The sequence below is a fragment of the Marasmius oreades genome, chromosome 11 (genome assembly GCF_018924745.1).
Source record: "Marasmius oreades isolate 03SP1 chromosome 11, whole genome shotgun sequence".
Classification (NCBI taxonomy): Eukaryota; Fungi; Basidiomycota; class Agaricomycetes; order Agaricales; family Marasmiaceae; genus Marasmius; species Marasmius oreades.
Window position 1 is genome coordinate 738,302 of NC_057333.1, and position 26,769 is coordinate 765,070.

Genomic DNA, 26,769 nt, shown 5'->3' on the forward strand with positions numbered 1-26,769 from the left:
TTCTGAATCTTCCCCATCTGGAGACCTCGAATGCGAAACAGTGGGGAATTTTATAGACTCATTAACAATACAGGTGCTAACATGTAACATTCATGCTGCGTCACAAAAGTTCTCAAATTCCTCCATTAAAACTTCGTCGTGCTTGATCGACATCTTTCCATACGCTTCCATCCCAGCATCATCGTAACTTCTGAGTTTCGTCAAGAAAACCGGATACCGAGCTTCTCTTGCCACACCACACCAGTCAAAGTCAACTAGACAGCCTCGAACAGATCCCTTGTCCTCCCGCACCATTACATTCTGGAGCCTGACATCACCAAAGACAAGATTTATCGCATGTAGGATGTTGAGTGCCTCCCGAATATCGAGGTAGACGGATCGGGGGAGAAGGTGTCCGGGTTTAGACTGTTGTATTTGATGGTCGTAAAGGTAGGTGAAGGCGTTTTGAGCATTGGGTAAAAATTCCATAACAATCATGAACCAGCCACCAACCACCTTCGTACGATGTAAAAGTCTAGGTGCAAGTTCCGCTTCTGCAAGTAGAGAATGGGCTTCAACATTATACCTCGGTGTAAACTTCACCATGACAATGGTGCCATCCTGCATCCTCGCGCGGAATAAGCACATCGAGAAGTCGGATGGCTTGACAGTACTCTGGCCCTCCGGAACGTCAAGGTTTGGAAAGACGTGCGTTGGAGATAACTTCTCCAAGAAAGTTAATGATGGGGGTGCATCGCCACAAACAGGTTCGGGGAAAAGGTAATCAGCACATTTGTAATGACAAATTTGAGAAACAGAGATTAGAACTCGAACTTGTGTCTGAAGCCTGTTATAGTACTTCATCAAGCTTTCGACACCGTCGACTACGATCTGGAGGGCACGAGCAAGGGTGAGAGTGTCGTTTTCGAGATCCCGTCCGCCACGGATGTCGATCCGGAACACATCGTCTACTAGAAGCTCCTCAGTCATTACCGTAAGGCCGATTTCGAAAAGAGTGCTTGACATGCTGACGACGATGCAGGGGAAGTTGGAGGTCAGAAATCGTCCTTCCTACGTCCATATAACGAGAATGGTTACAAGACGTGAAAGTGCAATATGACTGACCCTGTTTGAGTCTTGGATGATGTGGAGACGATTGATGAATGTCTGTAGTTGGGTATTCCCTCCCACTCCCTTCTCGTTCTTGAGCTCCAGAACCATGGCTAGGCCCCAGACCGCTCCGGATTCTGCTTTTCCTCCATTCACAGAGCACTGCCAAGACCCAGGTCCAAAAATCACATCCAAGAGTTCTCTGACGACGTTTTCCGTTGCTTTTCATCTTCAAAAAGATCCGCGCCAACGGAAACCAAGTCAGCAGCGTGACGAACTATTTTCTCAGTAACTTCGACCTCCTCGATCTTATCGAATTGTTCCATGATTTTCGCGAGTTCTTGGCTGTACACTGCCGTCGGTACACTATAGCGATGTAATGGGCGACCTGCCACCAGCCTCTTGTCGGTAAAATGCTTTTGAGGTTTATTCCCTCCTGCCGACGGACTGGTGACTGGACTTTTGAGAGCTTTGTTTCGGCCTGAAAATCGTAATGAGGGTGTGACTCTCAAGAGGCGATGATACTGGCTTACTTTGAATTGTATGTCGGCGAGAGCGCAGATCTTGAGGGAGACCTCGTATTGACGTGAGATCTAAGTAGGAAGTGAGTTTGGTTCTCGAAACTACCTAGGAACGGTAGTACCTTCAAGCCCTGCAAAAGGATCAATAACTAGAACCAGCAGCGATACTGGAAGAAAACACCTTGTCTTGTTATCACCACAATATCTAAATGTGCCGTAATCTCCTCTTCCTGTAGCAGCTCGATGTTCCAATGCTCAGACTGGTCTGCAACAGGCATTAGTTCTTCAATATCACCACTAACGAATAAATCCTCGATTCGGTCGAAAGTAGTATTTCATGGATTTTTGGAAACTAGGAACTGTAAGGACATGTATCAGGTCATACACGTATCTCGACGGCTCTTTGCGTACCTTAGGCTTGTATAGGTTGAAGTCGTTTTCACGAATTTCCAACTTTGTTGCTACCTTTGTCACGACATCGGAGATGAGCCCAGCCGGGACATATGAGAGAGAGAAAACCCGATTTTGAAGTGGAGTTTCCGTTGAAAGGAAGTAGCAGCGAAGAAACTCGCGCTTAACCATGTGGGTTGTTGACCGTGTTTTTTAATTGTATATTAGACTTGTGTTGTCTGGACTGGGCTGTGCTGGCAACTGAGCTGACGTGCTGACGTAGGTGGCAGGGATGTCATTAAACTAGAACTGACAGCCTGTCTCGACTCTAATGACCAACATACTAGAACAGAGTGATTTGTGCAAAGGGCGGGGTATTATGTTGTAATGATTATCCATATCTAATCCACGAGTGAATCAAGCAACCGCGGCGAGCATCGAGAGTTGATAAGGTGGGTAAACTGGTTGAGGCTGATGGAGGCTCGGAAAAAGACGATCACTCTCGTAGTACCACTCCCAAGCTTCAGAATCGACCGTTCGACTCCACGATGTCCGGGATGAATCCACAGAGTTATAAGAGCGGTGTAGTAGAGCAGGTTGCTCATCAACTATATCAATAATATAACGCGAGGAGGGCATAGTTTCTAAATCTCCCCCAAATATCGGAGACCTCGAACGCGAAAAACCCAAATCCGGCTGGGCAGGAGGCGCAGTAACAAGTCGTGGAACAGGCAAAGGTGAACCTGAGGACGCCACCGCACGAGCACGGTCCTTAACCTCTCCGCACTTCCAAAACGCCTCTCTTGCGGCCTCGAATATGCCATGAAGTGCTTGGGCAAGGTTCGGCTGGAAGATGATATCATGAGCATGCTCTTCGAGTGCGTCAAGCCAACGCAACGCTGTTGCCCGTGAGATGGCCAGGTTATACTCGAGAATGGTCAACGCCTCAATTTCCCATCGTTTCGCTTTCTGAAGGGTCAGATCCATCTTCTGGCATCTAGAAAAAGTGAAAGATTCGTTAGCGGGTAATGACGATGGAGACACGGACACCTACATGTACGCGAGAGACCAAGGGACATCGTCCGTCCACGTGAACGCTAGATGAAGTGCCATTATGAACGTCCGTTTCATCATCTCAAGCCGCTCCTTCTGAGTACCCATCCCTCGTAAGGAAGTATTTCTCATCAGTCTTTCAAGATAGACGAGACCGATAAAGATCGTGTTATTGGAGGGATTGAGAGAATGAATAAGTTCGATAAGATCATTGGAGAGTTGTTTCATGAAAAGGGTGGTCACTAAATCACGAAAAAGAAGGATAAGCAAAAAATCATTCAGGGAAAACACGATAACTGAATGTACTCACAAAATGAATCGTCATTCTCAAGTAAAGCTGACGTGGAGAACCTATCATTAAGTAGTTCGGCAATCCATATACCTATGGCATGAGGTTCAAATCCAGTACGATACAAGATTTCATCGGGTTGTTCCTCGCCTGCTGAGGGAGCGGATGCAACGGATGGAGATGTGGGAGCCGCTACAACGACGCCTTGAGGAGGGTCCGATTCGCACAAGTCCGTGCGGCGACGCTTGGAAGCTGGGGAACATGCAGTCAACTTAGTCGACAGTGAACGATCCTCCTCGTCTGGCTCAAGGTGCCGTTTTGTGCTTCGTCGAAGAGCTGGAGGAGCTACGTGTTCAGTGGCACGGATCAGGTCAGCGACCGACGGTAAACTGAGGAAAGAGCTGGCGCTGAAAATAGGTGGCTCCTTGATATCCCTCGGTTTGAGAGGATCAGGTGAAGATGTGAGTGGCGGCGCAGGCGGTTTAGCTCGGGAAAGAATTCGTGACTCCTCGATATCCTTCGATTTGAGAGGTGAAGGTGACGGCGCAGGCGGTTTAGCTCGGGAAAGAATTCGTGACTCCTCGATATCCTTCGATTTGAGAGGTGAAGGTGACGGCGCAGGCGGTTCTGCTTGAGAAGGGCGTGCAAAGACACGGCGGTGGTTGGTGAAGAAGGACGACAACATGGAAGTTGAGGTAGAGGTAAAGCTCTTTGATGGCTTTTCCCTCTCGCCGTTAGGAAATAACAGACCAAACATATTGCGCGCGCTCTTCATATGAATCTTTTCGACGACGGAGAGTGAAAGTTTATTAGCTTCCACCTCGACTTCGCGACTTTTATCAGCTTCCCTCCATTGTTCAAGCGTAGAACGATAGCGATGTGGCAGAATAAGACGCTTTGGCCACAAAAATATTCGGGGATGACGGGTCAAAGCGGGAGTCTAGTTTGCCTTCAAAGTTGCGGCGCCCTATGACATTGACAAAGGGTTCTGTCTTGTTAATTGTCAAAGCGGAGAGAGTTGGGGACAAGAAGAGGACCGCTTAGACAAAAAAAGCCGGCCGTGAGAAATACTGGAAAAACCTACGTACGGTCCTGTACGGTCATAGCAGCATGGTTGAATATCACCACACATGTACCTGAGGTATAACACTCTTTACTTCTCGATTTTCTAGTCCCGTACTACATGGCAAAGTTTATTAGACTGTCTGACGATGCTTGTCCAGGCACCTCAACACTTTCTTCTCGTCAAACCTGCGAGGCGTGACTGGCAATCCTTTCTTCTGCACAATACGACGAAGCTGAGTCGGAAAATCGGTGATGATACCGTCTACTTCCCATTCCATCAACTGCTCTGCAACATTCATCCTGTCGACCTGTGAAACGCGATCGATCGAGCGTCAATCATCTGCCTCCAGTACATCATGGTCAAGAAACGTACTGTCCAAGGCTTGACCGTCATCCCGTGCAGATGTGCCCTAACAATCATCTCCTTGGTAGTGAATGGAACGAATCCCAGCTGAGTAGGGTCAGTTGCACTGCCAGGGGCGATGTCAGCGGTAGAAAGGATGTCAGCTTTAATTTGATTCGCTGCATCCGCCAATTGGACGCCGATAGATTCCTTAGACGAGGGATCCAATTTAATTCCAGCAAGCCATGGAGAAGTCGTATTGTCCGGTCCAAAGGTAGTGGTTCTGTCAAAAAAAAAGCCGTCAACGGATGGGGGTCGTGGGATCAAGATACGACCTACCCATCAACAAGGGCAGCGGTTGGAATTTTAGGATCGAGAGCCTTCATGCCGACCAACGTCCTCCAATCAAAGCTTTGGTACTGAAGATACTATGGGTGTGGGCATCAGCACGTATTACCGAAGCGAACGTACTGTGATCCGGTGGTAGTAGGCGCTCTTCTTAAATTGTTCGTGCTGCAATCTAACAAAGTCGTTCGGTCCACGAGTCTGATTTGTGCTGACGGGGTTGACCTTAGATTCGATATTGTACTTGACGGTGTGCTTTGGGTCAAAACATTCAACAAACGAAAAGAGTTCTTCCAGTGTAGAAAGCTTTGTGCCCGGATAGGTAGTTTGTAAGGCTGATATTGATTTTTTTGGATCAGATGAATGGGAAGAAAGGTAGAGAGTGAGCGCACGAAAGGTCAACAGCCGTTCAGAACCACAGTCAAGAGTCTTGATCTGAGCTAAAGTCAGATTGGCGATGAATTTCCCAACGTATGGGTAATCAGGGTCGTCTAGGAACTGAAAGGAAACGATAAGCCATTGTCAATCACGATTCGGATGAACGCACCGCAGGTGCTGTATCCTTGCATTTGGTCGGGTCGATGTTCTCATCGTGCCAGACAATGACATGGCCATCCTAATTGGAATTGAAAAAATGTAGAGAACTGTCGTAAAAGTCGATATGCACCCTCGTAATGCCATTGTCAAGCTCGAGTGTCTCGACACCATCTATGAGCCCCCTGCAATAGTTTACTCAGAATGTGAGAACATCGACAAGGGAGTGGACAAACCAAGCGAAAGATGGGAGAGTGTTCTCAACCGTTTCTCCTCTTCCACCTCGATGACCCTACGCACAACACATTCAGCACTTGTAATGGACGATAAGCAGAATAAACTCACCTGGATATCGAACGTGGTCTGCGTAGTGCTGAGAGTCGCTGGAAGACCCCAAACCGCAGACTGCACAGATAGCACTACAACGACCTTGAAGACGGAAGAGACCATGACCGACACCCGAAGAATCTTTTATCCTCCCATCAACCTCTTATACCAATTTCCCGCCCAGCTAATTGGGTCTTCGAAAAGAATATTTGAAAATGTGGAACGAACGTGCAAGGTCGTTGGACGAATGACGCTGACCTGACAGCCGTTTGGCCTATAGCAATCACGTACTTTGTCATGTCGTCGGATGGGAGAACGTGGATGGTGGTGTTGGTGAGTACCTGAGCGCTTGAGCACGTTTGCCGTTGGACACAGGGGTAGTTGGTTAATCCAAACTTGTGACCGAACTTCATCGTACCAAAGCCCCCCGCTATGTCAACACCACTCTCACTCCCCCTGGGAATCCATAACACCAACCTGTGGTCCCTTCCGAATTTCCATCTCACAAGGGAAGAAAAGGACGAAGACGACCACCTCTCAAACATTCTACCAGGACTTGCTAGCCCGTCATCTATCAACACACTTACGAAATTTCCCCAATATCGGCTTTATTTCCCGACAAGTGTCATTATGGAAAGCGGAGAGATGTGCAGTAATCAAATCGACGTCTCCGAGTCGTGCAATAAGGTTATCGGTGAGATTGTATCCACTTTACCTAAATTTGACTTGATTAACCTTCAAGTTCCCAGTATCGCTAAAGACTGAAAGGATTTTGTTTTTGGGCCAGAATGGGGCTCCTGTATACCAGAGTGCGTACTATCATTCTAATTATAAGGTGGACGTCAACTCAATTTTATTTTTCAGGTCGGGTGATGACCCTGGAAAGCTTCCAGGTCTATAACCCATTAGGACCCTATCATGTCCTTACCATTCAGTGCGTCTCCACTCATTATACTAATTCTGCCATACTAATTCAATTGATTGTAGAGCTAATCGTTATATGCATCGGACGCACACAGTTCACATATCTTTTGAAAGCTCCGCCCAACGTGAGTGCAGTTTTTGATCTCATGAACACGCCTGCAGCCTCAAGCCCATCCTTTCCACCCAGAACAAAATCTCGAGACTACTCTGTCCGAAATCATCTCCCGCCCTAACAGGTCTCGCGGTGTCATCCCCGAGACCTTCTTCTTCAACCCACCTACGGAATCATCACAGCAATCTGTTCAGGCTATCACAAACTTCTCCTTACTTTGGGGTCTTCAACAGTTATTCACGGATGTTGTCTATGGTCCCGCTGTCGAACTGTTTTCTATCATCAAGTCCAATTACAACCATAGAGCAATTGCAGAGAAATTTCGGGTGACTTTAGCATGGAAGGGACTACCACGAATTGTGGTAGCTGACCATGGGAGCAATAACGATGAAACCCGCTTGTCAAAGTTGTTGGATGATATTGACACAATGCTCCAGTCCACAGGGTTGACGGCTGTGGATGGAGTCAAGGATTTCCATTACGTGGACCCTGACACACATCTTCGTGATGGTCAAGAAGGGAGCGGCTGCCGAGGTGCCCTTTTCGGTCATTACACTGCACACTTCCAGCAGGACAATAGAACTGTCAACTCAATCCATCTATCCCTCAGGTTGATTGAACTATTTGTTGCCTCTGAGGTCTGTGCAGCACAGAGTCCAACGTCAGTAGCATCATGGCTAACTATGCAAGCCATGGTAAGGATCGTAGTTGTGCATGAACTTGCACACTTTTTTGTACACTGTCACGGTGTAAGTGAACCCAAAACTTTCATGTCTCTTCCATAATCAATTGATATGTTGATTTTTAGTCCGTACAAGTCCCTGAGACAGGAAAGGACCATAAGTGGATCACTCGTGAAATGTTTGTAAAGGGAGATGATGGAAAATCGAAACTTGATTCTGGATTCATGGTTGAGGTGATGTGGCTAGGACACCATGCTGAACTAGTTTTCGATGAACGTGGGTCAAGTTCTGGATGTTTCAGCTAGTGCCCTTGTTCACGTTTTTGCTCTTTTGATGGTGATCATTGTTAGATGACGAGCTGAGGCTCTTCATTCCAGTCAGCCTTGACCGCCCCGCTTTTCAAGCTGACTCGGCAGCACAGCAACGAGGTGAGTGGCCAGGTTTCTAGGAATCATCGCTCCTTTTTTTCATACTTATACCGGTTGACAGCCAACGCGAAATTAAATGCTTCAATTGACAAAGACGAAGAGTCTTTTGTAGACGGTCAGATTGTGGAGGACAACGTCGTAAAGTTACTGTTGGGACCAAACTTACCCCTAGGCCGCAGCAACTCCGGAGGGAGTGAGTATTCTAACTATCTACACTGCTTTACCTACCTTGACATGACCAACATTCTTCAGTTTTTACCAATCTCACGTCTCCCGTACAATCTGTGCGCTTCCGTCAAGGGTTTAGGACCACCCATAAGCGGGCTTCCTCCCCACCACGAAGCACATCCCCACTACCACCCCTAGGTCACAACGGTATCTTTGCCGCGCGCCCCGGAGCGAAGATAGTGGAGGCGCGTGGATTAGGGCTCTACAGGCGCAGTGATGTGTTTCATCGTGTAAAACGCAACGACGAGGAGTGATTGTCCTCGTTCTGTGAAGTCGTCTATTACCTAGTGCATGTCCATGGACCATTGTCGTAGCATCTTATCCTAATACTGTATGTACGTATCCGGTACTTCAAATGTCAACAGCGACGTTGTACTTTCTGCATAAAAATCCCTAAGAGCTCGAGGGTACAAGAAATGATATTACGAATTCAGAGAACATGATCACAACCTAAAAATCAAAACATCGTAACGTACGTCTCTATTCCACCAGGGAAGTAGTAACCGTAGCCGTAGCAGTAGGAATAGCAGAAGAAAACCGGGCAATAACCTCAACAAGCCCTTGCCTCCGCTGACGCGTATCAAACACCGTAGCATGGTCCAATCCAGGGTAATACAACACCTCTCTAAGAACCGGCGAGGCGGAGGTATCCGTATCCGTATTCGTATAACGAGTAAAATACCCCATCTTATCTTCCACCCACTGATCAGAATCATCCCCTTCAACCAAGTATTCCTTTACACTCGACGCAGGTATGATTTGGTCGTCGCCTGATAGGACTACGGCCATCTGAGGCGGAGGCGGGGGCGGAGAGACCCCAGCCCCAGCCCCAGCACCGACATCGACATCGGTATCGACATCGATCACTTTCGCCACTGCCGGTGGTGGTGGTACGTCCACCCCCAACCCCAAATCCTCCCTCCACAAAACCACATCATCCCAAAAAAACCTCCTCGCGAGCGTATACGCCACTTCCAAATCCCGCGAAGCAAAAAACCAAAGCTGCCATTCATTACCGTTGTATCCTGTCCAAAACTTCTGCCATCGGGAACGAGAACGAGAACGGAACCGGGATTGGCGTTCCTGTTCCTGTTCGTGGCCGTTGCAGGTTGAAACTACACCAACCTGAGATTGAGATTGAGATTGAGATTGAGATTGAGAGCGCCATGGTCTTCTGTACATGAAGTTGTATGCCACGGGGGGAAGGTTCAACAGGAACGGTATGGGGTCGATGAGTATGTAGGACGTGAAGTACGGTATAGGCGGTGCCTCGTCCTCGTCCTCGTTCTCCCCATCATCGTGATCATCGTGATACCCTTCCCTCTCCCCCCTCCGTCGCGTCCGAACATCATACGCAGCAACAACAGTCCCATAAGAATGCGTCACCAACACCGCTCTAGCCCATGATTCACCAAACGATCTCATCGTCTCATACAGCCCCTCAAGCATTGCGCGTCGTGTAGGGATTGGGAATACCCCAAAAGAAGAAGAAGGCCGGACGTAGGGCATGAGGATTCGGTTACTTATCGGTAGGAGTTCTATGAGTAGATATCCGACGTCTGGATCTTCCCGTACCAGCGAGGCGATGAGGCAAACGTAGGGGTATAGGCCTATTCCGATACCATGTATGAAAACGATTGGATCTTTAGTTGCTGATTTATGTGGGCGGTACCAATAAGGGAGATGGGGGGTTGCCGAGGGACGAGAGAGGAGGTTGAATAACCGGAATGGAAAGATGGAGAATAGGTGAACGGGGAGGTTGTTGCGTTCCGGTGTGTACTGTTTGAATCCGTGAAAGTAGAGACGACAAGCTGTGATGAAATCTACGATACCCACAATCTGCGGGTTGCGTGAAGTGTAAGTGTATCAGAGAGAGATGGGGATTTCGCGAACCAACAGCTGTGAAAACTCACAATATACCACACTAAAGGTCTATAACTCGACTCGAGTTCATCAAACGTTAACCGCATAGACTTTGCATTCTCGTCGTGGCCTTCTTCTAGGCTATACCCCAGTCTCTCCTCTATGCTTCTAATATAACCCTCCATCTCATCCTTCCACTCGTCTAAAAGCGCATTTTCGCGTTCACATGCAAATAACGCCCATAGTAACCATTCGATGACGTTTTCTCTCCGCAGTCGAACGTTATCTTGCTTGGAGTTGATGAACCACCCCGAGGGATAGGTGGTATAAGGACCAAACACGACACTGGCACATCTCGTGAATAAAGCTTCCCGTTCGGTACGAGTAAGCTGGTCTGGTGTATCTAATAGAGCTTCCTGCGTTTCTGGTGAGGATTTGAAAGAGAAACAAGGGTCTACACCGTACCTTCGCCAACCGTTTCTTTCTAGGCCTATACACAACGAACAAGAATAGAGCTTCCAAGAGGGAGTATCCTAATATGCACGTTGAGAACACGAGGTAGGTGTTGGAGTTGAGATAGATGTAGGTATAGGCGTAGAATACGATGTAGATTAAACTTGCTGGAGTGATGAGGTAGAGAGTGGCGATGGAGAAGAGAATGAAGATGTACTCGGGGAGCGACTTTCCGAGCATTTACAGTAGAGAGTGGAAGTGACTGTGTTGAGGGCATGAATGCACGTTTGACGTTGGAGCGGAGCTTGTAAAAGGCGACGTGACGTTCTACTTCTACAACTAAGTAAGTACTACCAACTACATGTGTGTTCTCTCAATCTGTGACACGATACTGATCCATCAACTGGCCAAGTTTGAATGCAATGCGATCGTACACATCCACGCCGGACGACATGGAACTGCGCTATGTTTTTGAAAACAACCGTCAAGTCACCGGAAATCTCGGAAATCGCAGAATGTCAAGAAAGCCAGTCCCACGAGTACATATATATCCGCTTATCGGTGTATAAAGACTCTTGTAAACTTACCACCGCTTCGAACTCACAGGCGTTCAAACGTTCATGCATCAAGCTCAAGACTGGTCTCAACTGTATTTTTGTCGCCCTCCCCCGAATGGAGAACTCAACAGGATTCTCGAGCGCAAATTTGATCAAGATGTAAAGGTCTATATCATTGTCTACAAAGAAGTCACTCAAACCATGTCCAAACTGACTAAGGTGCGCGGCTTGACTTCATCAGAGAGACTCCAACGTAACTGATATTACTACATAGATGTCTCTAGAATCGGTCAGCGTACAAGTCGTTGCGACACCCAGATAATATCGATTCAAAAGACTGTCCAATCTGGGCTAACCACGAGGAAGTCCTCGTAGACAACCACTTCGCTGCGATAGATTCAGATGGCCACGCACACCCACCCTTTGGCCAATGTACACCTATTCACTGGGACTAGATGCTTTCCCTGGCCAAGACATAACAATCCGAGGATTTTTCAGAATATTGGGGAATATCGCTAGTAATGCGTTATCGGTTCAGGAGAGCGTGAGGATGCCTTGGTACGATGCTGGCGATGCGTAGCTTCGCTCCTTTGTTGACATCTTTATCGTTGTATCAAGTTATCTATATGACATTCACTGGACCAGCTGTTCTCGACGTTGCTCAGCATTTTCTGAGGTGGAATGAGGTCAAGAAGAGGAAGGTTCGTCGTTGTACGTTTCCCTTCCCTTGGTCTACCATCTAGAAACGTCGACCGACTTGCTCTTCCGCCTGAACATGCCCTTCAAGAAACCGTTACCCACTTGTTCTTTCCCCGGACTGTCTCACTCACCTTCCCCGCCAACGTTTTAATTGTGGCCAAGATGAAACCCCTGTCACTACGAAGATAGACCCGATCCCTCGAGCTATAGGGTCCAGGTTGGAACCATGGAGTTTTGACAGAGCATAATGTTTGTAAGCTACCGAGTCTTCTACTCTGCTGTGGCTTATTTGTTGAGCAGATATATCCAAATGATCCGGGAGGCCAATCCTTTCATTTACATCGGTGAGCTATAGCGTTGATTTCTGTGGGTTAAACGGTAGCTCACGTTTGATGCATGTGGATAGCCAGTCCTTGTACAGCTTGTCTCTTCTTGCGACTCGCCCTCCCCCTACCAAAGACGAGAATCCCGACTTCAAGTTGGGAGCTCTAGTGGGACGAACTGCCAGAGCGATTCCGAGTATGTTTTAACTCTGATTCCAGGTATACCAGATTTATGTGAATCACATCGACATGCAAAGCTGATGGCATTCAAATTCTTACAGAACTTAAGTCGGTTTGCGGTCAACATCAGTACGGCAATATCGTCGTTGTATGTCTGACAAGTCGAAGGATTGATTCTGAATTGCTGCAAATGCAAGATCTGTAAAGATATTAGTAGTACTAGAAATCATTACTTATATTCAACATGCTCGTTTACGAGTTTAGCATTTAATCTCTTCAACCTTCCTTTGGAACGAACAAAGTCTGCGAGTCCTACGAGTTCCCCCCGCGGTCGACCAGAAGTCCCGGCGCAAGTTAGAAACGGTACCAGCGACCCATGAATTAGCCTCGATCGTCCAAGCGCTGGGGAGAGCCAAGAGGTCGTGTGCGTAAATGGAGAGAACTACTGGGTGTTTCCTGGGTAGTTTTAACGGCGATAAACCCGGTGTAAAAATTCGATTGCGCTCGACGAGGTTGAGGACCGGACCGAACTTGGCCAGGCGACCATCCGACGTCATGTCGGCGAACGTTGAGTAAAATGTATTCGCCATGGCGTGGCTTGTTGTTGCTCACTTCGAATCTCAGTCTGTAATGTGGACTTCTAATTTGTGGGGGAGTTTATTAGTACGACAAGTTCCATATTGTCTCTTTCGATCCTCCCGCGGGCCTTCACGCGACTGTCGATAGCACGTAGAACAATATAAATGGTATGTCTGGCCTTCTAAGTTAACGTGTCGTTGTCGTGTGGAATGGAGGAACTGTAACAATGATAGAAGTCGCGTATTCTGCTCAGAACTGGAGGCGAGAGTCAACAATAAGAGCTCGATGGAGGGTGTAGTAACGCACCTCAAAATCAACGACGCGTCGTGGCCAGTGAAAATCAACCATTGAATGAAAAGCTTCAATATCGTCGAATTACAGCGCAAAAAAACTGAGATACATGAGCTCTAGATAGTAACGATCAAGTATACCAGAATTCAGAAAGAAATTTGAGGGAAGGAAGCAGTTATGAGGCAGAAATGTTGCCACGAGGAGCGGAATCACCGAAATTGTAAACATATACAAACACCGACAGCCTGAAGGATTGCTCACTCCATCCGAGAAGGCGATATCGATGTTACGGTGAAGACATGATTACGCTGGAATCCACCAGGATCACGACATTCGTTACTCGTATTGGCTAACGAGAACTTCACGATTGGAGTCGACATGCGTTAAAATTGGAAGAGGTCACTCAACATTTCGGGCGAGCTATGAGTCGGGTGAGTACCTAAGATCGTTCTCGTTCTGAGGCTCTTTTTAAATCGAACAAACTTAGTAGGGTTGCCAGTTTGGTTCTATCAACACCTCTTGCCAGACCTTAGTTTCTCTAACATTATCTCTCACTGTCGCTGCATGCCTTACACCTCCGACCTCATCCTCGCACAAGCAGCGTCGGTGGACAATAATTGACAGCACGCTACCTGCCGGGCGTTTAGATATGGTTGTAGTTTACTTCTCTGGGCTGATATATGGTGCTACGACCGTCAGTAATCTTATCACAGTCACAATGTCCATCTGATGAGTGATAAAGGATCCTTGTGCGGCCATCATGTACTGTGTCGAACACACCGGCAACGTGTTCGACACGCCGTTGACTTCCATCCACCATCATTCAACTCGCAGGACTTCCATGTACAAGTCGTCTCAAACCTACTCTATCTCTGGCAATCAACATATACTAAACGGAGCCCGCAATACTACAATAGGGCAGGCGGCGTTCAACTGTGCTGGTCGTGACCAAGTTTATCATAACTACTATGATGCTAATCGTGAGTGACCGTTTTGCCAATATCAGAATGGGAAGCCAATGGTCCCTTGTGCAGCTCTTTGGGACGCGATAGCAGATGTCGGAGCATCCCATAACTCGGAACAACAGGTCGAACGCGGCCGTTGTCTCCCCGGAACCCGTGAGGCAGTCCTCCGACTTATTCATAAATGGAGAGCATCGGAAGACCAGGGTTTACCAGTGTGTTGGCTTTCTGGCACTGCGGGTGTAGGAAAGTCGGCTATTGCATTGACCGTCGCTGAAGAATGCGAGAAGGACGGATTGGTGGCTTCGTTCTTCTTTTTCAGATCGGATCCAAGGCGTAACAACCCTTCGTCCCTCATTCTATCCATTACACATGGCCTCGTAGTGACAAGGCCGCATTTAAAGACACTTGTCAACCGGAGAATCGTTGCTGACCCCCGGATCCTCAAGGCTAGGTTGGAAGATCAATACAAGGAACTAATTCTAGGAAACCTGAATCATCCTCCCTCTTTGTCTGATCAAAAGCTCCCCGATCTGGTCATCGTCGATGGCCTCGATGAATGTGGTGACGGTGCTATGCAGCGCCGTGTCCTCTCCATCATATTTTCCACATATCAACAGCCATCCCAGTATCCTTTACGATTCCTGATATGCAGCCGCCCTGAATCCTGGATCAAACTGGCATTTCGGGGGTTCAGCGAGGCCCAGTTCACCAAACATATCAAACTGGATGATTCGTTTCGCCCCCAATACGACATCGAACTTTACCTCGATCAGCAATTCCTGGAGATCCGCAGAGACCCCAGATATTCACAAGTTGAATTCGCAGACCCGTGGCCGGCTTCTCGCGATGTTCGGTTGCTGGTTGAGAAAGCCGATGGCCAATTCATTTATCCGTCGACTGTGATAAAGTTCGTCAAGGCGGAGTACGCTCTTCCAACTGACCAGCTCTGCATCATTCTCAATACTATATGCAACCAGTCCTCCGATTCCTCGAAAGAGTCACCCCTCAATGATCTTGATGAACTCTATCTCATGGTATTGCGTACCAACCCTGACTGCAATAAACGTCTACTCCCCATTCTCGCAGGGATCATCGTATTTCCAGAACCATCTCCAGGATTCATTGAAATTGTACTTGGACTCTCTCCTGGTACAGTTGCTCAGACATTACGTGCGATGCACTCGGTGCTTGATGTCCGCGATCGGGAACATGACATTAGGATTTACCATAAATCCTTTACTGATTTGCTCCTCGATCGGGCACGGTCAAAGGAGTTTTGTATAGATCTGTCCAACTGGAAGGACTTGCTGGCTTGTTGGTGGACTAGAGCTCTAACTGAACAGTGCAGAAAGTCCCCTGAGCTGCTAAGTAGCAATGACCGCTCCGCTTACTCATATTCTTTAAGGAAGTTGGTACGGTGCTGGGAGAAAGGTTGCCTTCCTCCAGCAGGTGGTCATATGAGTAGTGTGCTGATGTCCGAGGTGGATACTTTCTACTGCCTGGCTTCGTCCCTTTCTGGAAAGTTGGGTCGCAACGGCAAAATGCTCCACCATATAGTGGCAATTCTAGCGCCGAGATTCAAACCCCCGGACAGCGCCCCTTTCTCTCGTAGCTTCATCTTTTGGGTTTTACTATTGTACTGTTATATTCAATTCGGCAGAGTAGTTTCTGGAGTTTTTCGAAAGGTCACAGGTTACTGGCGGTCTTTCCGAAACCGCAAAATGCTGTGACCAAAAACTGTTTTTTTTTTCCTTCGTCTGGAACGGCTCTAGAATGGCTCCTGAAGCGACAATATCCTTAAGGTTACACTTGTACTGATTACATGCAAAATAAGAATAAAGTGCGAGAAATGGGAGGGTATCTGCTGTATGGTCCCAGTTCATATGAATTGCATCTTCCTTTCCTACCCCCGTTGTTGCAGGCCTGGCCCAAGCTGGCTCGGGCCCCGTCCTCACACAGAAGAGAATTAAGCGGTTGATGATAGCATCGGTTCTTTTTTGATTGACGGAAAAAAACAGTTACAGTCGTTCTCAAAAACCTTGCGCCGCGTCTTTCGCGTGCGAAAAATTCAAAAAAAAGTCAAAAAATGCCTGTAAATTATTTTTTATTCACACTACGTCTCAATTCACTTTTTTTGCTGCTGGAACCACACAAGAATCTCGAGTACTACAACATATGGCCAGAAACCAAGCCAAAGAAATGAACAACGCCGCTGAATCCGAGCATGTAAGCGACGGGAGTGTGGAGGCCCACCCGCCCAACCAGTGTTGCACCGACCCCTGGTCAGACCCTGGGTCGGGGTCGGGAAGATTTCTGAAAATTGCTTGACCCCTCCCGACCCCACGAGCTGGAGGGGTCAGAGCCAAAAAGTCATGTATGGAAGTGTAGCTGCGACGGAATAGAAAGACGACAGTCACAGGGTGACCTAGGTGACATCTCCCGAGCTGGTTCGCCTCCGCCGGTAATGCCGTAAACAGATGACGCGGCCTGCCCAGCTCACAGAACCAGATTTTTTCGTCAAACACGCTCATCCATCGATCATCGCGCGTTTAATTTGGCCGCCATCGACGACGCGACACGAGGCGTGCTCCCTTCTCTCTGGGACTGGGCCTGAGCACGAGCGGTACCTACTAAGAGCCTTTGGCATCAAGTAGACACGTAGTACCAAATTCCAACATTGATTGAAAAAAGAAAGCGAGAGTAACAGTACAAGAAGCAACATAGTAGGCAAGTGGCAACTCACGGCGGCTCAGGGAAATCATTGACAGTTGATGCGACGAGCAGGGAATCTGATTTACTCGCATGACGAGAATGGGGTGCCATCTGGGGTCAAAAAAAGCAGTTCTGCTTGTCGAGTGATAGTAGAAGCAAGGAAGAAAGCCATCAGCAAAAACCGTAAAAGAATATAACTAGTTCCCAATGCATATATACCCTATATCTAGTTAGAACAAGTTTCAGTGAAATATAACTATGTATATTATATGTCATTACCTTCCCTTGAGATTGTAAACCCTCATAACTATAACAGGGCTTCATAACCTAAACATAACCATGGTCAGAGCTTGGCCATAACAGCATTATCACCCCTCATAACTATAACAGGGTCCCATAACCTAGGCATAACCCCTCATAACTATAACAGGGCCCTATAACCTAAGCATAACCATGGTAAGAACTTGGCCATAACAGGGTTATAACCTATGCACAGCTTTTAGATAAGATAAGATAGAAATAAATAGGTATGAGGTACACCTACCTGTGAGTGTAACACAATCATAACAGTTAGCATCAGGTTCAATTTCACCCTTAAAGAACTTGTAAGTAAAATTCCCCTCTTAACATAAACAAATTATAAAATGTAGTTGTTTATTACATAGATATATACATAGTTGACTTATGAAAGCAAACTTGAGATGTGTGCATATATATATACTTGTAATAATAATAAGAAAGTTGCAATCTACAAAATAGGTGTCATATATAATTCTAATAAGAATAATAGAGCTGCAATATATGAAATAGAAACAAAGGCATATAATTTCTTTTTTTAATAGCCTGACCAGGCTACTGGGCATAATCCACAGTACCTGCTATATTCTACATTACCTGTTATACTCTACATTATCTGCTATATGACTCAAAACTTGAAATAACCCTCATAACTCATCATAACCCTTGTAACTTGCTATAACACCCATAACAAGATGTTACATCAGTCACTTGATGCCAACATCAAAACTAGAGTTGCTGGGTTTTTGGATTTGTATTGTGTCATACATGCTGGTATAACTCTATTATATTCTCCCATCACCATATTTACATGTTACTACAAGTTCTTGGATGTATAACATGGAAATAACATGGATATATCACACTACTGTTTTTGCTGATGGCAGGGTTAGACACGGAAGGTGAGTGTGTGTATTTGAAAGAGTCTGAGCAGCCTACTTACTTACATAGACGTAGGTAATACGCGTACCGGCTGCAGCGCATTATGTACCAGCGTTAAACCAGTGCATTATCGTGACCGTAATATTTACGACATGCTGCCCGCTGGCAGTCTGCTTGCCGTAAACGTCGCATTCGTCTTTTTCCCGCTCTTGACTGTCTTTCTCGTTTCTTGGCCTCCGCCAAAAAAATCTTGAAGCCCTTCCAAAGCGGAAGAAAGACATTTAGGTACGTGAAATGACCTTACATATAGCCGTAAACTCAGAGCCACCAGCTCACTGCATGCTACCGGTACCCCTCTGTCTCCTCTGCCTCATGGCATTGCAAACATGCCTTGTCATTGTCGTTGTTGTCTGGCATTTGGTGAGTCATAATTCCTCTTGACTATTGTACTTGTAATCTCATAGATATGTTCAGATACTATCATGTTCAGGCCGTATGAAGCAGTTCTGCCGTCGCCTTAAGGCTTTCACAATGTGGTATTAGATCATCTTGCTGACGTTGTCACTCCCCGGCCAGTGTTCCAACTCAAGCATGTGGAATCGCCCGCACCTTTCCTTTGTTGACCAGGGAATGCCTCCAACCCAACGGGGGCTAGCTTGGTTTACACTACCCTTCAACTCTGTCCACCATGTCAGCTGTCTGCCTTTGGGACACTTTGTGGCATAACTCTGCTAAAGGTTTACCACTTTGACTCTCTGTTGACTTGCGTTATGCTGACCATGTACCCAGAGATTCTTCAAAGCAACATCTACGAGATGTGTTGCTGCCCGCACGTATATGCTCCCACACTCTAAGTGGGCATTTGCTGTTCGCTGTTGATCATCTTCCATTCATCCTTCATCACTCGACGCTCATTTGTCATACTCTCACCGTTTATTGGTTACTCGCTCGCCATTTGTTCACTGTTTACCATTTGCTCATCGTTTGTCCACCTTCATTCACCGTCATCCATTGTTCAAGCAAGGTCAACATTTGGAGTCTGAATGGACATCAGCCCTGACACCTGTCTCGTATTGAGGGCAGCTAGTTAAGCTGTTGTTCTGAAGGCTCTGTGTGTATGATGCTGCCGTAGAGAGAGAAGCATCAACAGAGCGCGAGACTTCAGTACGTCTGAAGTATTTGCTGTAGTCGTCGTTCAGTTTGCCTGAGGTATGGCGTCCACCATACTTCAGTGCACCGGAAGTATGCTTGCTTTTGTGCAACTTGTGTTTCTACCATCAAGGTGTTTATGTTAGGAGACATAGAGGCAGCTCAACCTCTCCAAGGGTGCGGCAGCCCTATGTCTCCTGCAGACAGTGCCCATGATGTAGACACTAAAATTATTATCACTGATACTGGACCTCTGTGTTATTAATAGGTATGTTCTTGTGGTTCCCTCCTCCATGCCTCCTCTTATTTGACGTACTACAGTCCCAGCTTTTATGTCCGAGTACTGATAAATAGGCATGCCTTTCAAGACAGTTTACTATCAGATGCTTTCTGATTTCCATATTTAGTGCCCAATGGTTGTACGTCTCATCACTTGCAACGGATCGACTGATTCAGGGTGTGCAGGGGTAAGTCAAATTTCCGTTGAGTACCCAGACATAAACCAGGCTAAATCAGAGCTTCTAGAATACTTCGTCTCATTCTCTTTGATGTCACCCAACGCATCGCACCTCATCCTCCAATACAAGGGATTGCAGTTGGTTACGTCTGATTATCAAACACGGAACCAAGACTTCATGATGGAGGTTGAGGATGATATGGAGTGTGAACAGGAGACTCTGGGTCTGAAGAACAAAGGGGATGGAGGGCTTGGTGAAAATGACATGGCGGAGGATCAAGAGGACAAAAACAAGGATGATGGAAATGAAGATGAAGAGATGTCTAATGGCGACAATGACAATACAACAGATGAAACTACTGTTACAGCCAAATCCAAAGACCACGCAAACTGGAAGCTCAAGCCTGAGGTCAAGGCATTGCTCAAATCGGCATCCAAGGGAGTTAGTGAAGGAACGGATGCTGCTTATCGAAGGTAGTTATTTTTCTATTTGCTTGTACCGTTGGACACTACTAATAAAGTTTACTGCAGTCTGATGAAACAGTGCACTAAATTTGTCAAGGAAAATCAATGGATTGGAGACAATGAAGACTTTTTCCGGCCAGAGCCTCACCCAGAATTGCCTGAAATGATTGTTTCGTGGATTCTATCAGAGTATGTGTTTTGTTGTGTTGTAAGCGTGAGGTTTGTTTCTGACTGTTCTCAAAGCTGCGATTCCTACAATTTAGATGGTTCCGTAAAGCCTCCAAATGAAGAACGCAGCACCTATGCTCATGCTCAAAAGATGCGCGCCGCGGCAACATTTGGTTTCGGGCATATTCATGGCCTTGAAACCGGTCTTGGGAGCGCAGTGAAGTAACTGGAAATATGGTTGGAAACCCATCTGTCTCCCAACAGGTCTCTCTCTATATGATTAGTCTGAGGCGTAGAAAGGCAAGTGAATATATCATGTTCTCTAGATTTTACTAATTAGTTTGTGCAGGCTCAAGCAGGAGAGACACCCACTAGTGCCCGTGCTGTGACAGCGGTGAGTACTTTTAGTGCTTGCTACCTAGCGTTTGGATGAGAAATTTAACAGTATCAACGCATGTTAGGATTTGATGGGACGTTTGTACAATTTCAATGTACGACCAGAAAACCGCGCAATCAAGCAATACGCACCTGGCAAGCGCGTAAAGGACGATATGGATGCCGAAACATGGGCAGGTGGTCGTTTCCGGCGACTTCTCCATTGTGCTTACACTGTTGCATTTGCTTGTCTTTTGCAGGTTGACGAAGTCCTCAAGATACAAACCCACGATGTCGAAAAATTTGAGAAAGATGGCGAAGTTATTCTGAAGTTAACTCTTCCATTCCGCAAAACTGATCAGTTTGGAGGTAAGTTCCAGCCTTTTGTTAGCCAACGAGGTTGTCTATCTGGTTCTTACTCTTCTGGTTGTAGACATTCAACCGTTCTATCTCCGTGAGTTGCCTGAGGAAATGCGCCATCTTTGCCCTGTTCGAGCGTGGGCAGATTGGCTGGCTGCCAGTGAGATTGAGGATGGTTATATCTTTCGGCGGATTGACAAGAGTGACCGGGTGGTTGGCGGTCAGAACAAACCAATGGTATGTCCTCTGAAAACCTGAATAACATTACTTATGAATCACGGTGCTACTATCTACAGACCTCTGCTCAGTTTCTTGAAGGATTTCGCAACAACTTACTTGACATTGGAGTGGATCCTGCTCCATATGGTACTCATTCTTTCAGGTGCGGCGGTTGTCAGTGGCTATCGGTTGACCTTCGCTGGCCAATTCGGAAGATTTGTGAGTGGGGGGGATGGAGTACGGAGTTCACACACTTGACAATTGTCAAGTATCTCATTTCATGGAACGATGACCCCATGCATCCCCGCATAGACTTCTTCAATATGAAAAAGAAACCCACTATCAAATGTTGGTCATGTGGCAGAAGCTGTGAGTGCTTCGGTCGATAAATAAAACTTATATTGTTATATAATTTGTGTCCCGGTGCTGCATATATAAATATGTAATTTCTTCTTCTACCTCAATTGCGTCAGAGTCATCTGCCATCACTTCTCTTTCACTACCTGAACAACTTTCAATAATGTCTTCCTTATCCGTAGCCTTGTTATTGGGAAGCATCCATGGTATGCATTGAATGGGGACACGTACTTCGACTTTGTTTAAAACTGTATCTTCATTGAATGCTAACTCTGGTGTTCCAGTCTTGAGTCTTTGGAGAAAATCCTCAATCCCAAAAACAATTCAGATGTAAGTCGTGTTTGAATGGGGGTATTTCTCTTCTTTGCGTTTTTTCGGGAATGACAACAACTGTACTTTGTGCCATGGAGTGTACATCATTGAAGGCATTCTGGGGCTGCCCGTATCGAGTTCATGGTAGATAAGAAAAGGCTAAGTTGACCTTTGTGAGTGAACAATTTTAGACAACGCAAGCAAAAAACTGACCGAACAGAGCATTTGAATAATTACCCCCGTCCACAATTTCCTGCTCAGATACTGGACGATTGTATCTCCACTCCAATGTAGATAACTCGTGCAAAAGTCTCGGACTGCAGGAATAAAAACCTCCTTGGGAACAAGAACAAGAGTATTATTTGGCCTAGACTCTGCGTCCAAACCGTCAAATGAGACTCCATGTTCAATGAATGAGTACGCCTCCAGTTCCGCTGCTGTAGGCGCCACATCATAACGGTCCATCCTTGTACAAGATGGCAGTTGCGCTGGGTTGAAATATGCAGAAAGAGAATTCAATGGTGAAAAAATATTGATTCGGGATGCTATGGCTGGATGTCGGGAGGAAAGTCTGCCAGTGGAGTTCATTTCAAGTTCAAATTTGACTCCTTTCTTCCATCCATCTAGTTTATTCAGTGTCAGCTTTGGATCAGATTGATACCGCACGACTAGTGTTTCTCCAAATCCACAGCGGGCTACCTCCAGCGCTGTTTTGATGCTGCATCCACGGAGTCCGTCTGCATAACTATTTCCAGAAAGAATCGCAGTAAGAAGCAGTCCGGTGTGATCCACATTGAGATGTCTTTGAACGTCAGAGAAACGATATACTTGAATAAACATGCGCTTGGTATTCTTGGTTTTTTCCCTGTTGAGAACATAATACGGCGACCAAAATGACAGTGAGCGATCTCAAATAGTATAGAGATAAAGTAGTACATACTTATTATATCTTAGTACCTGACCAACGCCATGAACAATCATGTCGCTATCATCTGAAATAACAGCATCAACAATCCCTTGCCGTGAAAGGGCTGCTAACTGTGCGTCTGCTTCGCCCGGGCCCTATAATAGAATTTTTCAATCAAAAAACATTACTGAGTTGTAAAAGCCCCTTACATTGAGAATATAACCACCGATAGCTTGAATAAGCCGTCGAGCAATGCTGTAAATTGCAATGTTCTTGTTGATGACTTTTTTTCCTGATTTGACTTTAAGATTGTGGCGGCCATCAAATACAAATAATAATATAGCTGGAATGTCGGTGTATGGAAGGATAGATGCAAGAAGGGAGCCAATAGCGCCATCGGTATGAAAGCGTTCCCGCTTAGACAAGGCAGCAACCACTGAATCCAGTAAGTTACTGACTCAGACTTTCAGTTGAATACAGGCTTAAATGAGGGAGAGACATACTTTGCGTCAATTCCCAGAACTGGCTGCCGACCGTTGAGGTGAGTATGTTCTTCAACAGCCCAGTCAACCAAACACTTTGTTTGTGCTACAGGTTTGCATTCGGCCCACAGTCCTTTAACACCCATGGTTGAAGGAGTAAAACAAGTCTATTCAGTGACCGTACTACGCTTGTTTTGAATGAGAATGTTTCACTGCTGATCGGAAACATATGGCTAACAAGAAGATTAATCGAAATATATGACTAACACAAAGGTTACCAGAAATACTAAAGTAGGGGTTCGGATGTACTAATTCATAAAAATTGCTAACCTACTTTGCCTTCGCAGCTTTGCGTTGCTCCAGTAAGATACGGTAAATAGTTGTAATGTTCATCTGTTTACCCTGGCCATCTGTGAATTCTGCCCAAAAGTTTGCTGGCGTTGATTGGTTATACCGTAGCCCTACCCACTGAGTCAACGTTAAAACAACAGCAAGAACAGCGATCAGCATGACACTTACACGCCATTTATCCCATATCTTCTTCAAACCCTCCCAATGCCTGTCTTCTCCTCCCCGCGTTGTTTTCTTGAACACAGTTGGCCAGTGCTCAAGTGCAATCCCGTGTCCATTGATTTTTACCTCACAAAGGTCCTCTCTAAATTTGGGATTGGACTCTGTCCAAAGGATTCCGAGGAGGTCGATATCAGTTGCAAATGTCAGATTTCTGGGGTCTGGGACATCAGATTGACGGAAGCTAAGAGTGGTACCATCCTGGAGATTGAGATGCGTCAGAGTTTCTGCTTTTGAATTCAATGTAACGTTGGTGGTTGGTGGTTGTAGAGACTCAATCGTCAGTGGTGACGCCGCAGGTGTAGGTGGTAGTGGTTGAGTTGACAGATATAGTGGCGTTGGAAATGTTGGAGGCAGGATAGGACAAACAGAGGGATACTCTGTGAGCCGCAATTCATGAGGCAATGGGGGATTTGTAAAAGAAGGTGCGGTGAAGTGGTCCGAAGGTGTTGATGAGATGAAAGGGGAGAATGACGAAGCGAGGGAAGCAAAAAGTGCATTAGCGGCAGGCGAAGCAACAGTTGATGATGTGGTATGTCCATGAGCAATGGCTTTGAGCTGCTCACTAATACTAGTAAGCTGGGCAGACACCTGTTTGGCCGCAAGCTACAGTTCAACATTCAATGTTCAACAATCAGACGTGCACAGTACACTCACTGCCATATCACTGGCGTCCACTTCTCTCTTGGGAGATCAAGGCCGAGGGGGATGGTTACATATGTATTTCTTTGCCTACAAGTGCATCAATGTCGTAGTTCACAGGAGAGAACGAACAGCATACCCAAAGAACCATGTCTTCTTTTTGCTGCTGGGAGCGAGTGTCCTTCGAACGCTGCACGACTCCCAGATCCATCTCCTTGATAATTTCGGCACGCCGCTTGTGTGAGCCCTTGAGAGCCTTCTTTGTATCAGCACGCAGGCCCTTATGAGGATGGTGGACACCAGGTTTCGAGCTAGAAAACACTGTGAACATCAAAATACAGATGTTAGAATAAGAACGTACAGGTTCCAATTGTCCCGCTTGCTGCTATATTCCTTCAAACAAGCGACTAACATTGCTTTTGTCCCGCTAGAGCCCAGCTTAAGTTCCTGACATAAACACTTGAGCTGCTCCCATTTAAGTTGTGATCTGTATTAACGTTCGGGTAGTAAGCAGAAGGACAACTTGTATAACGCAACTTACAATTTAATTTTGCGGACTCCTGCATCTCCACCAGCGCTGGGAAACTCGCATTCATCTGAATTATCTTGAACGATGTTGAGCGGCGTCAATTCGGTGGATGTGCTCCCCATGTGAGCGGCAATCTTCGGCAACAGAAACGCCAGAACGAGAGGAAGCAGAAGAAAGAAAGCAAGCGCAGTGGTGTGGCCGGTAGCTAGGCAGGATGTGGTGTCGCAAGAGGGCTGGCCGTCATCGAAGCCGGCGGTGAGTGCAATGACGGCCACCAATGGTCTAGGAGAGCGGTAAACAAGAGACGGCAAAACGATCGTAAGGGGGGAAAGGACAAGAGGACGCAAAATGCGGTGCATGACACCAGTGCCGGATTAGGGCAACACGTCGGAACAAACAAAGGAGATGCAGAAGACGGTGACGTAGCGCGGGAGGGCGGTTTGGCGGGCGGGCCGGTAGGCGCAGTGTGACACAAACGTCTTGTATCAGAGAGAAGTTTTGTACGAGCTACGGCTATAGTAACATGTAGGAATTCACTGAGACAGTATCTCTATGTCATCTGAGTCAGTATTGTTGTCATGGGCAGTCTCTGTGGGGTCTTCGTCGTCGTAAGCCTTCAGTTCGTTGTCTACACTTTCCAACCACCTCATGCATCCATAATGTCCCACCCCACTCACTTTTTGGCTCAAAGACATCCCGGAGATGGACGAGTTCCTCTGCTGCAAAAGGATTTTCCTTTTTGAGGGTAAGGTACAAAAAAAACGTCGGACCTTCCATATATGGCACCTGACCCCCAAAAAATCAGCCGACCTGACCCCGACGTGACCCCCGACCCGAGGGATCACCCGACCTTTCTGACCCGACCCATGCAACACTGGGCCCAACAACGCTTCAGCCTCGGTGAAAAGGGTCTTACCTGCTGTGAGATCCATTGAATCAGTATAGACCGACATTTCTATTTCATTCTGATGATTCTATGGAAGGATGGCGGCGAGGAAAAGCTATCTATACGGCTCAATTTTCCGCTGAGGAACGACGTGGTAACCACTGCCGTTCGGAAACATCAATTCTAATCGGGATTCTGGGAAATAAAGTATAGGTCGACTACAAGGTGTTTCAGAGTGATGAGAAGATGTGTTTATTTGAAAAAGAGGGAAATGACATTGGTGAAGAGGAGGAAAACTATTTGACATTGAGAAACCAGTCAGCCCAGCTTGGCAACACTATATGAAGGACACAGGCAATGGATACGACATTGAGCAGCTGGAAGGGAAATCTACGAACCTAGATGTACTGTGCATAACAGATGAGCCTCTGAATTGGAAGGAATTAAGGATTTCACTCTGGCCCGCCACAGTTAAGATTTATTATCTCTTTTGGAGTTCCCCTATGATGTGCTCGCCCATACCGCCCTGCAACTGTATGACCACCCTTCGAAGATTTGTCGACGAATACCATCTGTTCGATCGTGTAGTACCCTTGAATGATGTGAATTCAACCACACGGTGCGAAGAGCTCTCATCACGGTGCAAGCCAGTTTTTCTGAGTGATTTTCGGTGAAGTCGCTTGACAAGGTTTCATTTAATTGTTGGAATCGGTAGTGACTGACCGTGCCATGATTGTGAAGGAAAATTGAGCGTGTCTC

General features: G+C 46.6%; 12 protein-coding genes across 13 annotated transcripts; 4 read left to right on the plus strand and 8 right to left on the minus strand.

Annotated features, from left to right (window-relative positions):
- Nucleotides 1-90: 90 nt before the first annotated feature.
- E1B28_003065 (uncharacterized protein) lies at nucleotides 91-1,005 on the minus strand (the record flags this gene model as incomplete). The annotated part of the gene is made up of 1 exon (XM_043160020.1): nucleotides 91-1,005. One exon carries the CDS (start codon nucleotides 1,003-1,005, stop codon nucleotides 91-93), a length of 915 nt encoding a protein of 304 aa, XP_043001975.1.
- A 269-nt stretch (nucleotides 1,006-1,274) lies between these two features.
- E1B28_003066 (uncharacterized protein) lies at nucleotides 1,275-1,888 on the minus strand (the record flags this gene model as incomplete). The annotated part of the gene is made up of 4 exons (XM_043160021.1): nucleotides 1,275-1,570; nucleotides 1,623-1,682; nucleotides 1,733-1,741; nucleotides 1,792-1,888. The coding sequence occupies 4 exons, from the start codon at nucleotides 1,886-1,888 to the stop codon at nucleotides 1,275-1,277; spliced, it is 462 nt and encodes a 153-aa protein (XP_043001976.1).
- A 529-nt stretch (nucleotides 1,889-2,417) lies between these two features.
- Nucleotides 2,418-4,099, minus strand: E1B28_003067 (uncharacterized protein; the record flags this gene model as incomplete). Its single annotated transcript, XM_043160022.1, has 3 exons — nucleotides 2,418-2,997; nucleotides 3,055-3,295; nucleotides 3,364-4,099. 3 exons carry the CDS (start codon nucleotides 4,097-4,099, stop codon nucleotides 2,418-2,420), a joined length of 1,557 nt encoding a protein of 518 aa, XP_043001977.1.
- A 381-nt stretch (nucleotides 4,100-4,480) lies between these two features.
- On the minus strand, nucleotides 4,481-6,292 carry E1B28_003068 (uncharacterized protein). The gene is made up of 9 exons (XM_043160023.1): nucleotides 5,975-6,292; nucleotides 5,866-5,921; nucleotides 5,763-5,814; nucleotides 5,643-5,711; nucleotides 5,488-5,593; nucleotides 5,222-5,430; nucleotides 5,090-5,169; nucleotides 4,781-5,033; nucleotides 4,481-4,715 (listed from the first exon to the last, which is right to left on the minus strand). Exons 1-9 carry the CDS (start codon nucleotides 6,077-6,079, stop codon nucleotides 4,539-4,541), a joined length of 1,107 nt encoding a protein of 368 aa, XP_043001978.1. The 5' UTR covers nucleotides 6,080-6,292; the 3' UTR covers nucleotides 4,481-4,538.
- A 71-nt stretch (nucleotides 6,293-6,363) lies between these two features.
- On the plus strand, nucleotides 6,364-8,585 carry E1B28_003069 (uncharacterized protein; the record flags this gene model as incomplete). Its single annotated transcript, XM_043160024.1, has 9 exons — nucleotides 6,364-6,650; nucleotides 6,706-6,765; nucleotides 6,821-6,890; nucleotides 6,944-7,005; nucleotides 7,068-7,741; nucleotides 7,801-7,951; nucleotides 8,026-8,103; nucleotides 8,165-8,296; nucleotides 8,356-8,585. Exons 1-9 carry the CDS (start codon nucleotides 6,389-6,391, stop codon nucleotides 8,583-8,585), a joined length of 1,719 nt encoding a protein of 572 aa, XP_043001979.1. The 5' UTR covers nucleotides 6,364-6,388.
- Nucleotides 8,586-8,733: 148 nt separating this feature from the next.
- E1B28_003070 (uncharacterized protein) lies at nucleotides 8,734-10,887 on the minus strand (the record flags this gene model as incomplete). The annotated part of the gene is made up of 3 exons (XM_043160025.1): nucleotides 8,734-10,170; nucleotides 10,245-10,610; nucleotides 10,660-10,887. 3 exons carry the CDS (start codon nucleotides 10,885-10,887, stop codon nucleotides 8,812-8,814), a joined length of 1,953 nt encoding a protein of 650 aa, XP_043001980.1. The 3' UTR covers nucleotides 8,734-8,811.
- A 380-nt stretch (nucleotides 10,888-11,267) lies between these two features.
- E1B28_003071 (uncharacterized protein) lies at nucleotides 11,268-11,526 on the plus strand (the record flags this gene model as incomplete). The annotated part of the gene is made up of 2 exons (XM_043160026.1): nucleotides 11,268-11,423; nucleotides 11,479-11,526. The coding sequence occupies 2 exons, from the start codon at nucleotides 11,268-11,270 to the stop codon at nucleotides 11,524-11,526; spliced, it is 204 nt and encodes a 67-aa protein (XP_043001981.1).
- Nucleotides 11,527-13,519: 1,993 nt separating this feature from the next.
- On the plus strand, nucleotides 13,520-15,840 carry E1B28_003072 (uncharacterized protein). 2 transcript variants are annotated; one of them, XM_043160027.1, is made up of 5 exons: nucleotides 13,520-13,707; nucleotides 13,764-13,970; nucleotides 14,019-14,256; nucleotides 14,311-15,163; nucleotides 15,219-15,840. In XM_043160027.1, the coding sequence occupies exons 2-5, from the start codon at nucleotides 13,926-13,928 to the stop codon at nucleotides 15,523-15,525; spliced, it is 1,443 nt and encodes a 480-aa protein (XP_043001982.1). In that variant the 5' UTR covers nucleotides 13,520-13,707; nucleotides 13,764-13,925; the 3' UTR covers nucleotides 15,526-15,840. The 2 variants fall into 2 exon arrangements, with proteins under 2 accessions (XP_043001982.1, XP_043001983.1); XM_043160028.1 differs by having other exon boundaries at nucleotides 13,767-13,970.
- Nucleotides 15,841-19,829: 3,989 nt separating this feature from the next.
- Nucleotides 19,830-21,617, plus strand: E1B28_003073 (uncharacterized protein; the record flags this gene model as incomplete). The annotated part of the gene is made up of 8 exons (XM_043160029.1): nucleotides 19,830-20,212; nucleotides 20,270-20,392; nucleotides 20,447-20,588; nucleotides 20,721-20,765; nucleotides 20,833-21,115; nucleotides 21,180-21,343; nucleotides 21,403-21,544; nucleotides 21,595-21,617. 8 exons carry the CDS (start codon nucleotides 19,830-19,832, stop codon nucleotides 21,615-21,617), a joined length of 1,305 nt encoding a protein of 434 aa, XP_043001984.1.
- Nucleotides 21,618-22,006: 389 nt separating this feature from the next.
- E1B28_003074 (uncharacterized protein) lies at nucleotides 22,007-23,529 on the minus strand (the record flags this gene model as incomplete). The annotated part of the gene is made up of 5 exons (XM_043160030.1): nucleotides 22,007-22,153; nucleotides 22,208-22,859; nucleotides 22,935-23,056; nucleotides 23,111-23,354; nucleotides 23,405-23,529. The coding sequence occupies 5 exons, from the start codon at nucleotides 23,527-23,529 to the stop codon at nucleotides 22,007-22,009; spliced, it is 1,290 nt and encodes a 429-aa protein (XP_043001985.1).
- A 184-nt stretch (nucleotides 23,530-23,713) lies between these two features.
- On the minus strand, nucleotides 23,714-24,616 carry E1B28_003075 (uncharacterized protein; the record flags this gene model as incomplete). Its single annotated transcript, XM_043160031.1, has 3 exons — nucleotides 23,714-23,851; nucleotides 23,903-24,559; nucleotides 24,611-24,616. 3 exons carry the CDS (start codon nucleotides 24,614-24,616, stop codon nucleotides 23,714-23,716), a joined length of 801 nt encoding a protein of 266 aa, XP_043001986.1.
- Nucleotides 24,617-24,646: 30 nt separating this feature from the next.
- E1B28_003076 (uncharacterized protein) lies at nucleotides 24,647-25,483 on the minus strand (the record flags this gene model as incomplete). Its single annotated transcript, XM_043160032.1, has 4 exons — nucleotides 24,647-24,685; nucleotides 24,735-24,906; nucleotides 24,957-25,082; nucleotides 25,137-25,483. The coding sequence occupies 4 exons, from the start codon at nucleotides 25,481-25,483 to the stop codon at nucleotides 24,647-24,649; spliced, it is 684 nt and encodes a 227-aa protein (XP_043001987.1).
- Nucleotides 25,484-26,769: the final 1,286 nt, after the last annotated feature.